We start from the raw sequence: 12,103 nt of genomic DNA, 5'->3' as shown, positions 1-12,103 counted from the left end.
CTACTCACTAGGCGATCGGTATATTGAAGCGAACGTTGTTTTCCAATCGAGAGGTTTCTCGCCCCTCTTCGCTCTCCAGCGATTAGTATTCATTATTAATTCCTCACAGCCTTTCAGCAAGAATCCCCACTTCAATAGGAACGCCGGCGTGACTTCCCAATTCTCCGGCTCCCAAGAAGGACCCCACACTAGTAAAGTAGCGCCGGTATTTCTCGTATCCCAGAACGCCATGAGATCATGACACAAGTCATCATCATCGATAAAGTCTTGAACGGCTATAAGATTATCACGCATGTTGTGAAAGGGAAAGAAATCAAGCCAGGGGTGATGAGGGACACGCCGTTGGCATTCTGTTGGTCGAAGACTCGCGGGTATTGAAGATTCCGAGAAGCCAGGTATTGGGGCATTGAAAATGGAGATCGCATCGTCATGCGCCATCCATTCCATTGTCATGCCAATGGAGCGTGTATTATCGATGATCGCACGTTGGATATTTAACTTGGAGAGGGAGAGGAGGTGGTCGATGTTAGGAGAATTGCGAATGTAGCTTTCTAATGCTAGCGACTCGAACTGACGCATCAATGAGTGCAACCCAGGGGGCGCGATACTGCATGTAAATCCCTTTTCGTCTGTGTCTATTCGAATAGAAGTGGAGTTCGGTGGTACAGCTACGGCTTTGTTGCTGTGGAGCTGCGCTTTGTCCTCAGCGTTTTTGATGATCTGGCGCATCCCTGACTATGTTAGTGGCTACGATATCATGTGGAGGAAGGAGTAAGCGTACGATATGTTCTTTGGTTGAGGCGATTCTGTAACTTTCTCCGTTCAGCCCGATCTGTAGTACCCGTCCAATCATCCTCAGGATTCCGTATAGCCGCCTGTTGCGACATTCGAATCAATTCAATCCGCTTATTGTCCGGCGCCATATTTGATGACATTGAGAATGGATGTACCGGGCGATCATGGGGGTGACATCGGATTTTAAAGATATCCTGCGCTTATGCCAAGCTGGAATATGATTGGCCTATGTTAAAACAAGGTTACGCTAATGCAGCCTGCTTACATGGTCTAACCTAATACCGACTAGGTAGGCTTGACAAACCCTTGGATCGGTTAATCCTTAAAGGGTTTGTTGCCACAGCCACACCAGCAATGAGGCAACGGAATTTCGGATGAAGTTCTCTTCCGTTTATAGCACTTCTAAATCTGTACTAACCCTAAACAATTCTACGTATTCAAGGAATACTTACATTATTTTTACGGCGCTTGCAGCCGCGACTTACAGAAGGCCGCTGAGAGTCAATATGTTACAATAGATCATGTGCACCATACTACGCCAACCCTGGAGGGTATCTCAGAATATTATAGAATGGGAAATCCATGAGTATTCTTAGTACGTAATAAGAGTATAGCCTGTCCTGATCACCTGTCAAAAGTCTTCTAGAATATATGCCCACGTTGTCCAACGTTAGTGTATTGGATATATTTGAAGACCGAGAAGCGCTATTTTGACGTCTGTGGGAAAAATGGTCGGTAATATGAAGTTTCCCGCTATCCTCTCTATGTTATATGATCATATTTGTCATATTTGCGGCAGTAGAACCTACGCAAGAAAATAGTCAAGCTGAAAATAAAGGCGCTTGACCCACTTACGCTTGAGATATCACTTTTGTATATATTTATAGGCTGGTATAGATGGGATGTGGGCCCCGTATGCTATAGTACGTATGTGCCTGGCCCTCCCGATGCACGGGATAGCTGATGCGATCGACTCCACTGTCTTTGCGCTAATATGCATGTCTCGGTAAACCGAGTCCTAGGGCTGGGAAAAGGGGGTCACTTAGAGACTAGTTTTACATACTTCGCACAGCTTAGCGACTTTTATAGTGCACATAAGGAAATTGATTATATTCGTGATGATGTATGCTAATCCAAACAAAGTCTATTCCTAAAACAATCCAAATTAAAAATGACTCCGGCCTAACTCCTTAGTGAGAGACCACTCATGTGCTCTCTCAAAATGTTCTCTTTCAAAGGTTGCCCATCATCTGATGTAACCGAAATCTCCACCTGCTTCGTGATACCGGGAGTAGAGAAAGTAGGAGAATCCGGTGCACCTCCTATAGATGTACTAGTATGCGTGCTCCGATTTTGATCCAGAATGCGGTCGACGCTATTGTTCTCAATATCTGACTTGAACTTGCGCGTTCGGCGTGACTGATTCGTTTCGTTTGGGGCACCAGATTTGCGACCACTGAAGGGCATACTGAGTTCGTAGGAGCGGGAATATTTGCCGCTGGATATCTTGCGCACGGATGAGATGATCAAGGGGCGGATGCAAGGGATCGAGGAGGTAATGATAATGATGACGTTTTCGATGTATCCCCAGCGAATTAGTTCGATGCCACCGCTGGCTCCAGTATTGGTGATGCTGGGGACGTCTTTCAGTTTGGTTGTTTTGATAATGGATGCGACCATTGCACTACATCGCTGGATTAGTATATTGTGGCTGCGCTTTTGCGCAGAGGTAGGCACTTACACGATACCCAAGCTGAGCAGAACGATCAAACTGATCTTGATGCGTAGTTTCAAATTCAGGTTCCAGAAAACCACAGTGGGGAAGACGGCCAGAAACAGATCAGTGGCCGAGTTGAACGTGTTGGAGTAGTAGGCGAATTTGATTACTGCATGTGAGTCGCCGCAGGTCGTCGCAACTGCGGCTGCTGGGTCCCATAGAGCGGCCACATCGCGACATATGCTAAGCGGTAGCACGGCCGATGTAATGTTCCCGGCCAACTGTATTGCCAAAACAGTCCATAGCGCAACCTGGTAGTATTTGTTGGTTCCGACTAGGGGGAGGATGTAGAGAATAAATGCGGAGCGGGCGAAGGTGGTGCTGAAGGTGACAAGAGGAACTTGGATTGCGATGTTCTTCAAGACCGCTTTCTTGTCATTTGGTAATAGTGTGCTAAGATTCTTGCCGAACCCATGCTTAACTGACAATGTCAAGAATACTGTTGATACGATTGCCAAAATCTGGAGAAAGGAGGGTCAGTCTATGAAATTAACCCTCAAACTAATTGGGAAGATCTACCTCGGCGAGGATCATCAGTCCATCATCGACGCCAAACCTTTTGATCTTGATTTTGGCAAAGACGCGTAAAATAACGATCACCGCAGCAATGACTACGGCGGCCCAAATCCCCCTCTCTAGGGCTGGACCAAGATCAGCTTGTGACATTGTGTAAATATCAATGGGCTAAAATGACAGCATTGTCAAAGAGGCGATCCGTCATATATATGGAGTTGGGATAGTCCTCCAGAGAGTCAGAATAAATGTTCTCGGTGATCAACCCCGGATGGACAACAATGGGTTTCTGGAGTCCAAGCTGATTCATAGCCAATGACCAACAATGTGCACATGCCCAGGTGAAAGCCCTAAAAACCGTATATGGTTGAGCCATGGATTGGCGGAAGAATAACTTTGGATGGAGTAAACTTTACTTTGCTTTTTGACGATCATTTCTGTTTTAAGTTAATTTGGTATGCAAGGTTCCATGGTTCCAATAACTTTGTGCATTCCAATTCTCCAATTGCCTCCAATTTTGAGTGATTTTTATATAAGGCTGACCTATGGGCACTATGCCTATATTGTTCCAAGGTTAATTACACCGAAGCTGTAAAATACTTCCAAACTGTTCAGATCACTTATTATCATTGTAAAGTACCTAAACCCTGAAATCCTAACATGTTTGAAGCTTAAGCCAAAGTAGGCAACTAGATATACTGTCTCTCTAATGTGGAGATTGGTGGCGCTGGAGTAAAAAGCGGATTGGATTCGACTGAAAAACTGGATCAGATCTCGGGTTTTCCTAACCCGTCGGACATCCGGGGAGTCCGAGATTGGATTGAAGATGGCGAAACAAAAAAAAAGAAAGAATCATATTACGGAGTAAAATGTTTGGAAATGCTAGTTATCCTGTCTGGAAATGCTATGCTGACCAAACTCCGGTAGACTACCTAGAACTGCCGTTATAGATCGCGCATGAACGTAACTCCAGGTCTCGGTCCAACCCCGGTGAAATCCTCATATCCACATTTGATCGGACTAGATTGTAGACTAGGGAACATCTCCGATATGGGATGTTCAATCGAAGAATGCGAAGTCCATACTTTGGATAAATAAAAGAAGGTGATCGACGCCCACGTCTCCTTTTTTTGACAACCTTATCCCTTCCATTTCCTCCACCATGAAGTGGGCATTGGCTTCCCTGGCTCTTGCCGCACCGGCCATTGCATCGGATTGTCATTGTCTGCCAACTGATAGCTGTTGGCCAGCTCCATCGGCTTGGGCTTCACTCAATAATACAGTTGGTGGTCGTCTGGTTGCGACCGTACCGATTGGAACTCCCTGCCATGCACCCAACTATGATGCTGCCGCTTGTGCGGCGCTCCAGGCCAACTGGAATATGCCTCAGCCTCAGTAAGTCTGCTAGCCAGGGAAAAATTGACATCGCTAATCGCCGCCAGCCTTGAGTCCTCTTCGTCGGTGATGCAGACGTACTTCGCCAACCAGACATGTGATCCGTTCACCGCCAAGTCTAAACCCTGCCTGCTCGGTAACTATGTGAATTACGCTGTGAACGTCTCCTCCAGCGACCAGGTCATTGCTGCTGTTAATTTCGCCCGCAATAACAATATTCGCTTCGTTATCCGCAACACCGGTCACGAGTAAATTCCCCCAACGGTTTCCATACATATCAATACTGATGTGATATCACTGAATGTAGTTATCTTGGCCGTTCAACTGGTGCCGGCGCCCTCTCCGTATGGACTCACCACTTGACTGATATCGAGTATAAGGACTGGTCGAGTCCGTCTTACCACGGCCCTGCGTTTAAGGTTGCTGCCGGTGTTGTTGGTTACCAAATCCTTGAGGCCGCATCTGCCAAGGGCCTCGTTGTCGTCACTGGTGAATGTCCCACGGTCGGTCTCGCCGGCGGCTACACCCAAGGCGGCGGTCACTCCGCTCTCAGCACTGAATTCGGCCTCGGAGCTGATAACACCCTGGAGTTTGAGGTTGTCACCGCGGCTGGTAAGCTAGTCAAGGCCTCGCGTTCCGAGAATGCCGATCTTTTCTGGGCGCTTAGCGGTGGTGGCGCCGGCAACTACGGCGTCGTCATGTCCATTGTTGTCAAGGCATACAAAGACGCGCCCATTGCCGGTGCCTCTCTTCAGCTCACCGCGGCCAATATCACCACCGATACCTTCTACAACGCCGTTGCGCAGTTCCACTCTCTATTGCCCGCCATGGTCGACCAGGGTGTTACTGTTATCTACCAGATGACTTCGAAGGTCTTCATTATCAATCCTGTTACAGCCTACAACCAGACCATCGATGACGTTAAAGCCATCCTCGGACCATTCACCTCGAAGCTCACTGAGCTCAACATCAAGTACAAAGCCAGTTTCAGCCAGTATGACTCGTACTATGACCACTACAACAAGTACATGGGACCTCTTCCTTGGGGTAACTTGGCTGTGGCCAACTACCAGTACGGCGGACGTCTGATTCCCCGCAAGACCCTAGAGCAGAACGCCAACGGAATGGCCTCAGCACTGCGCAACTTGAACCAGGCGGGCGTGATCGCTGTTGGAGTCGGGATGAACGTCTCTGCCCCGGTCAACGTCTCTAATGCAGTATTCCCGGCCCTGCGTAACGCAGCAGTGACGATGCAAATCGGTACAGTGTGGAACAAGACGGCCCCATGGTCCAAGATGATCGAGGAACAATATAAGATGACGACTGAATATGTGCCTCAGCTTGAGGCCGTCACGCCGAACAGCGGTTGCTACCAGAATGAAGCCAACTTCCGCCAGCCGAATTGGAAGCAGACCTTCTTTGGAAAGAACTATCCCGTTCTGCTCGCTATCAAGCGAAAGTGGGACCCTTCGTCCTTTTTCTATGCTCTCAAGGCTGTTGGCAGTGATGTCTGGTCTGTTTCTGAGTCCGGGCGGATGTGTCGTGCCTAAGCTTATTTGAGGTTAAGCCTGGGATCTATTTCATTTCATGGCGGATGCAGAAGCACGGTTCCTAATTTAGATGTCAACGATATATATTTTCTCTAGAGTAGACGATGAGTGTACCTTGGCATAATCAATTTTCTCAATACAATTTTCAAATCTAAGTCACTGAAAAATCTGAACGTTTTGGACATCTAGACCTCCAAGGTCCATGTGGCTCCACTTACGCTATGGCTTCCAGATCTTTCACATCTTGAGGGTGGGTCTCGCTTCTAAAGATATCCCTATTATGCTTGGCGCAAATAGTACTGTTCTCTGTCTTTTTATTCGAGGCTATAATGGATGTATTAGTACTTCATCAAAAATAATGGTATGCTGAAAGTATGCCCAATGCAGATCTATGTGCAGAATCTATATAGCCAATCAAATAATATCGCCCAGAAACACCCATGGAAAGTGTGCAGTATTCATCAAAACATTTCATAAAAACAACAAGCTTAAACCTCAGCATTACTAGCGCAGGAGAAGCTGTTGCTGGAGGCGTTGTCATGAATAGCCTTGCCGGAGACGTAAAGGCCAAGACCACACATGCAACCACCAACCAGAATAATGCACACGTTCACAATAGTGAGTGCAATCTTCTGAGGAGAAGAGAACCACTTGCCCTTGTTGATATGCAACCAGTACACACCACCAAGGCCGTAGCTGAACCAACTAGCAAACAACGAGCTAATCAGACTCAGCAGATCACTGAAGACAGGAACGGCATCAGCAATGATCCAGGCGATAACCCAGCATGTAAAGGCAATGGCAACCCAGGAGCCAATAGCAACCCAGTCACGCTTGTGCATGCGGTCAGTGCCGCGGAACAGGCGGACGTAGATGTACTTAAGACCGATGTGGCCGTTGACGACACCAGCACCGATGATCTGTGAGAATATCAGCAGCCGAATATAAGATAGAATGAGAGGGGAAAACATACGGTCGGGATGGCAATTCCGTAAGCGACCTTCTTCAGAATAGGACCCGCTGATCCAAGAGCGGGAGATGTGACCTCCTGGCCAACAAAGTAGTAGATCACCACAGCAGCAACGGTATAGAAGCAAATCTCGAAAGTCTGCAGTAAGACCAGAGCCTTGGGGAAATCCCTAGGTTCCTCCATCTCAGCGAGCAGACCGAAGAAGGCCACGTGGGCGCAGTAGGCAAAGACGATATTGGTAACGGCACTGAAGGCCTGGAACAGATCGGTGTCGATAGTAGCCCTGAGGTTCTCACCTCCCTTATTCTGAACGCCGACTGCGACCATAGTGATGATGACTGCAGTAACTATACTGGCGAAGGCTATACAGGAGACAATTAGCAATGGCTACAGGGCCGCGGCGGAGTTCGGCTGTACATACACATGCATGAGATATAGGTCATGTTCTTCATTGTACGGGGCAGAGAGCAGACGAAACAGATGACGAATCCAACAGCGGTGAAAACCATCGTGCAAGTTCCGTGCTCGGTAACGGTGTTCATCATGACACTGAAAGTCAGGATGTGAGAGCCCATAATGAAGATTGAGAAGAGCAGCTGGCCGATGCCGAATAGCTCGCGACCAAAAGTACCGAACAAGATCTCGCCGGCGTCGGCCAAGTTCTGAATGTGGGGGTATCGGGCGCGGAATTGGTGGATCGTGTATCCAGTATAGGTAGCGAGAATTCCCAGTCCGATAATGAGGACGAGGGCTGGGGCAAGGCCTAGCTGGGCGAGGGTCTTGGGTAGGGACAAGACACCTAGGGAGACGGATTCGGCGATCATGACTAGATAGGTCAGAATTGGTTCGTAACAATTGACCAAGTGATCAACAGGTTTGATTGATCGCGTGTGCTAAAACTTACACATTCCCGTTTGCCTGTCACAGAATTAGCCCATATTCTTTAAAGGTCGTGACTTCATTGCATCAACTTACCACCACTTCATAGTTTTATACTTAACATCGGCACCCTCTTCATTTCCAAAGGCATCCTGATACTCCGGCTTCTGATCCCCCAACATTTTCTTTTCATTATATCCCGACTCCGAGTCAGTCGGCTCCTGGTATTGTGTCACTCCGTCGAGAATCATGATGCCGACACGTATAGACCAAAAGGGAGGAGTCAAGGCGGGAATAGAGGAAGGACAGAAAGAAAGAGAACGGAGCGATATGTGTGGAAAGAAAAACTCATAAGCCAAGGTGGAGCTTTTAACGTCAACCGAGACAACCCCGGCTTCCCTTGTATGGAGAGTTGGGGAGCAGAATTCTGGGGCCCGTATGTTCCATAAGGGGTAAGCTTATCTCGGTGGCGATTTCCATTGCCTATTCCCATTATGTTAATGTGTATTGCGGCTCAGGTAAAAATAAAAAAAAGCTTTGATGCCGAGTTGTGATTATCCACATAAAATAAGCGTCTGCGGACCCACTTCTGGTCAGGCAAGTGGGGCTGCCCTGACCCGCCCTATTAAATATTAGCCAATCATGAACTCGGGTCGGAATTATATTATCTAACAAGAATTGCGGGACTCGCGTGGCTGACCGAGGGTAACCGTCATAGCCGCTTATTCCGATGCTAAGCCGATCCTTTGTCTCAATGCTATTAAGCTGTTACTAATTGCCAAGATATGTAGTTACTGGATTATTGCTCTATTCAGATGAATTCACTTGCAAACATGAGATGGTACCTGCATATTTTGTACCTGAGAGATGGCACATCAAGGATTTAGTAGCTAAAAGAATTCTATATGGAGACCGTGGGCCCAATTGAAGTGAAACTCTTTGCCACCAAGAAAATTCAAGCCTTGCTAATTTCCTGTGGGAAAATATTTATGCTTCGGCTACGTATTTTGTCAAAGCCGCATATACCCATGTCTGCTAATTCTCGGATTTCCCTTTCCGTGTTAATAATCACACCTCGCCATTTTCTTGCTCACTGAGTAGAATTGAGCATGCCCATGAGCGGCTTGAACTGCCGAGTGAGCATCATTGCAATAAGTACATAGTATATAATAGGAGGAAATCACTATGATTGAAATTTGATGGTACGAGAATGTATGGGTTACTTCAGTGGTGTGTATATAAACTCTCCAAAAAACACAAACCAATTTCAATGGACTGTTTCACCCCAGAAACAAAAAAGAAAAACACGTCCTTCATCCCACTTGGATCACATCCTATAGAGAGACATAGTTCGCGCAGCGGGCAATGCCAAGCTGCTGAACTAGGAATTCATTCACAAATTGGCACTTAGGATCCTGGCGTTGCTGGATGGCCAAGAATTCAGGCAGCTTCGGGAATTTCTCCAGAGTGTAGGTAACATTAGGAGGGCTCATCTTGTTCCAGTGGGACCGGGCGTTGTAAGTTTCACCGAATTGAGGGAGGAATTCATGAGCCAATTCTTGGTTCTGCCAGAGAGTGGTAAAGTTGTTGTATTCTTGGATCCAGTCAATCTCTATGACCGCAAAAACGCCGCTCAGCTCGGGGTCAAGGCCGTAGGTGTTGACAGGGGACAGATATGCATCGTCACCTTTGAGAGAACGATGCTGAATAACCATCTGCTTGTTATAGGGGGCCTTCATGCGAGGTGTCTGGTCCTGTTGGAAAATGGTGTAGTTGGTGGCGGCTTTCGCGTAATACTCCATAGGAAGGAAGTGCTCGATCTCGGCGTAGAAGCCTCGAGAACAGACACCTTGAGGAGAGCATGACGCGGCGTCAGTGACTTCATCGTAACATATGTACTCCTTCTTGCAGTCACCGCAGCCGTTGGCGCAGTAATTGAGAGTACAGTTGCGAACGCCGGTATAGTTGGTCGGCTCCCAGTAAGAAAGAAAGTAGGTAGGCTCGAGGGCCCAGGTCTGAGAGTCTGCATCCCAATCAAAGTGAGGACCCCAGACAGTCATACGGTCATGCTCCTTGTACAATTGAGCAAGCTCCTTGTACATCACCGAGTAGTCGGAGGTGGCATTTAAGACCTTCGTGGTCTTCTTCAGGAGTTGGGTAGGCTGAACCTTGATAGTCATTTCCGTGATTAAACCGAGGGCACCAAGGCTGATACGGAAAGCCTTCAGTTCTTCTGCACTCTCGTCGATGACACGGAGGTTTCCCTGTGAGTCCAACACACGCAACCCAATAATCTGGGATGCAATGTTACCGAGATTGGATCCAGAACCGTGGGTACCGGTGGAGGCAGCACCAACGAAGTTCTGAACACGCTCAACGCCAAGATTGCTGAAGGATAAATCGTTGGCCTTCAGCTCTTGGACAAGGTCATCGACATCCCACCCGGCACCAAAGGTGACGGTCAGGTTCTTCTTGTCGATGTTGAGCTTCTTCAAATTGGTGAGGGAAACGATATAGGTGGGCTTCTCAGTGAGAGAATTGTCGACACAGGTAGTGAGGTTACCAAATCCATGACCATTTCCGACAACTTTAATGTGGGAACCCTTAGGGTACTGTTCCTTGAGGAACTGGGCGGCGGCATGCTCATTGTGAGGAGCAATGTAGGCATCAGACTCGCAAGTGACCTCAAACTGCCAGTTGAACCAACGGTAGGCGGAGCCAAACACTGCGTGCAGCAGTAGCAGCAAGAAAGCCGGCTTAGGGCTAAGCATTTTGGAATCTATGAGTCTCCAACGTCAGCAGACTATCATGGAAGAAATCGACTAGAAAACTCACAGGAGTAGCAATGTTCCAACTATAAGCAAGCTCGTCTAACAGGAGGGATTCTCGCAGTAGTAATGATCGAAGGGGCTAGGTTCGCATTGAAAAGTCTTGATGTCCAAAGCAGAACGGAGGGGGAAGACAAGTTATCTAGCTCGAGTTCGCCCGTCTTTCAAATGAAAACCCACTTATAGTGAATGAATTGAGCGCATAATCCCATACTACAAGACAAACTTTGCGTTTCGACGGGGCATTTTGACCCGTGTCGCCTGTTACATATTAACTCACCGGCGATCAGGCGTGTAGATAGTGCAAGGGTTTACATAGCGGGAAGTTGAAAGTAAAGGCACGTGTAAAATATTCAATTTCTACCATTCATTGCAACTTGTTCTTTCTAGTATCTGTGTTTGACTTTTCCCAAGGGCATTATGTGTGAATGAAATGGAACCCTGACCTACCATCAAGATGAAGAACAATACTCAGGATCCTCTCGGGGGGTCATACGATACGGAGAGAATACTGATGCAGTAAATTGAAACCAGTGTATAGGACCGTACTGGGTGGAGACGGACGAGGAGATGAAGAGAGGGAAAGGAGGAGAGAGTGGAGCTATTAATCTATCTACTGCCAGAGCTAAACGTGGCTATCTAAAGTAGCCTAGATACCTAGGGTACCTAATATCCCCCTTGTAGATCTATAACCCTTAACCTATCCTATTGCTGGCGTACACTGTAAAAGCTTATATATTTAATATATTTTTTAAGCTTAGTCTATACTTAATTCGCGCTTAATCCTAGTTATCTAATAAATCCTATAAACTACCCCTTCGCTAGGGTCTTTATAAACCTATTCGTAATATTTATCTTGGGAATATATACTATAATATATATATATTAATATGTAAAAGAAAAAGGTTCTTCCAATCATGAAACGGGATTAGCTGATCTAGGCGTACCAGACGTCTACGGGTAGGTGATCGACCCTGTAACAGGGTCCCTGTTCCTTGGCACACGGTTTCTCCTAAAATCCCAGGAGCCCCCAGACCGCCCCTAGACCGCCCCTCCGGTTGACAGGCGTTACACCTACAGACTGCATATCTTTACATAGGTATAGGATATGCTTTAGATAGAAAAGTTGCTAGCAGTCCGAACTAGCGAATAAAAGGCTCATAACCTCTCAGAGGATCATGCGATACAGAGAGAATACTGATATAGTGAAGTGGAAACCAGTGCACAAAATTGTATTGGATGGAGACGGACGAGAGGAAGAAAGGGAAAGGTGGAGAGAGTGGCGCTATCTATCCGTCTACTGCTAGATCTGGACGTGGCTAACTAACGTATTTCACATACGAGCGGTGCGCACAAACGAGTGGCGCACCCCACCCAAAACGCGCCCATGAATTAG

The 12,103-nt window shown here is 47.2% G+C and overlaps 5 protein-coding genes across 5 annotated transcripts; 1 reads left to right on the top strand and 4 right to left on the bottom strand.

Moving 5' to 3' along the window:
* Positions 1-923, bottom strand: PGRI_069530 (bZIP transcription factor; the record flags this gene model as incomplete). Its single annotated transcript, XM_040794667.1, has 2 exons — positions 1-731; positions 782-923. The coding sequence occupies 2 exons, from the start codon at positions 921-923 to the stop codon at positions 1-3; spliced, it is 873 nt and encodes a 290-aa protein (XP_040648998.1).
* Positions 924-1,977: 1,054 nt separating this feature from the next.
* On the bottom strand, positions 1,978-3,238 carry PGRI_069520 (uncharacterized protein; the record flags this gene model as incomplete). Its single annotated transcript, XM_040794666.1, has 3 exons — positions 1,978-2,479; positions 2,537-3,033; positions 3,092-3,238. The coding sequence occupies 3 exons, from the start codon at positions 3,236-3,238 to the stop codon at positions 1,978-1,980; spliced, it is 1,146 nt and encodes a 381-aa protein (XP_040648997.1).
* Positions 3,239-4,247: 1,009 nt separating this feature from the next.
* On the top strand, positions 4,248-6,030 carry PGRI_069510 (putative isoamyl alcohol oxidase; the record flags this gene model as incomplete). The annotated part of the gene is made up of 3 exons (XM_040794665.1): positions 4,248-4,480; positions 4,528-4,728; positions 4,788-6,030. The coding sequence occupies 3 exons, from the start codon at positions 4,248-4,250 to the stop codon at positions 6,028-6,030; spliced, it is 1,677 nt and encodes a 558-aa protein (XP_040648996.1).
* Positions 6,031-6,518: 488 nt separating this feature from the next.
* Positions 6,519-8,130, bottom strand: PGRI_069500 (Amino acid transporter, transmembrane; the record flags this gene model as incomplete). The annotated part of the gene is made up of 5 exons (XM_040794664.1): positions 6,519-6,950; positions 7,004-7,362; positions 7,422-7,826; positions 7,905-7,918; positions 7,976-8,130. The coding sequence occupies 5 exons, from the start codon at positions 8,128-8,130 to the stop codon at positions 6,519-6,521; spliced, it is 1,365 nt and encodes a 454-aa protein (XP_040648995.1).
* A 1,083-nt stretch (positions 8,131-9,213) lies between these two features.
* Positions 9,214-10,650, bottom strand: PGRI_069490 (FAD-binding, type 2; the record flags this gene model as incomplete). Its single annotated transcript, XM_040794663.1, has 1 exon — positions 9,214-10,650. One exon carries the CDS (start codon positions 10,648-10,650, stop codon positions 9,214-9,216), a length of 1,437 nt encoding a protein of 478 aa, XP_040648994.1.
* Between the last annotated feature and the right edge of the window lie 1,453 nt (positions 10,651-12,103).

The sequence above is a fragment of the Penicillium griseofulvum genome (genome assembly GCF_001561935.1).
Source record: "Penicillium griseofulvum strain PG3 chromosome Unknown contig_92, whole genome shotgun sequence".
In the NCBI taxonomy this organism is placed as follows: Eukaryota; Fungi; Ascomycota; class Eurotiomycetes; order Eurotiales; family Aspergillaceae; genus Penicillium; species Penicillium griseofulvum.
This window is presented reverse-complemented; position numbering and strand designations above follow the sequence as displayed.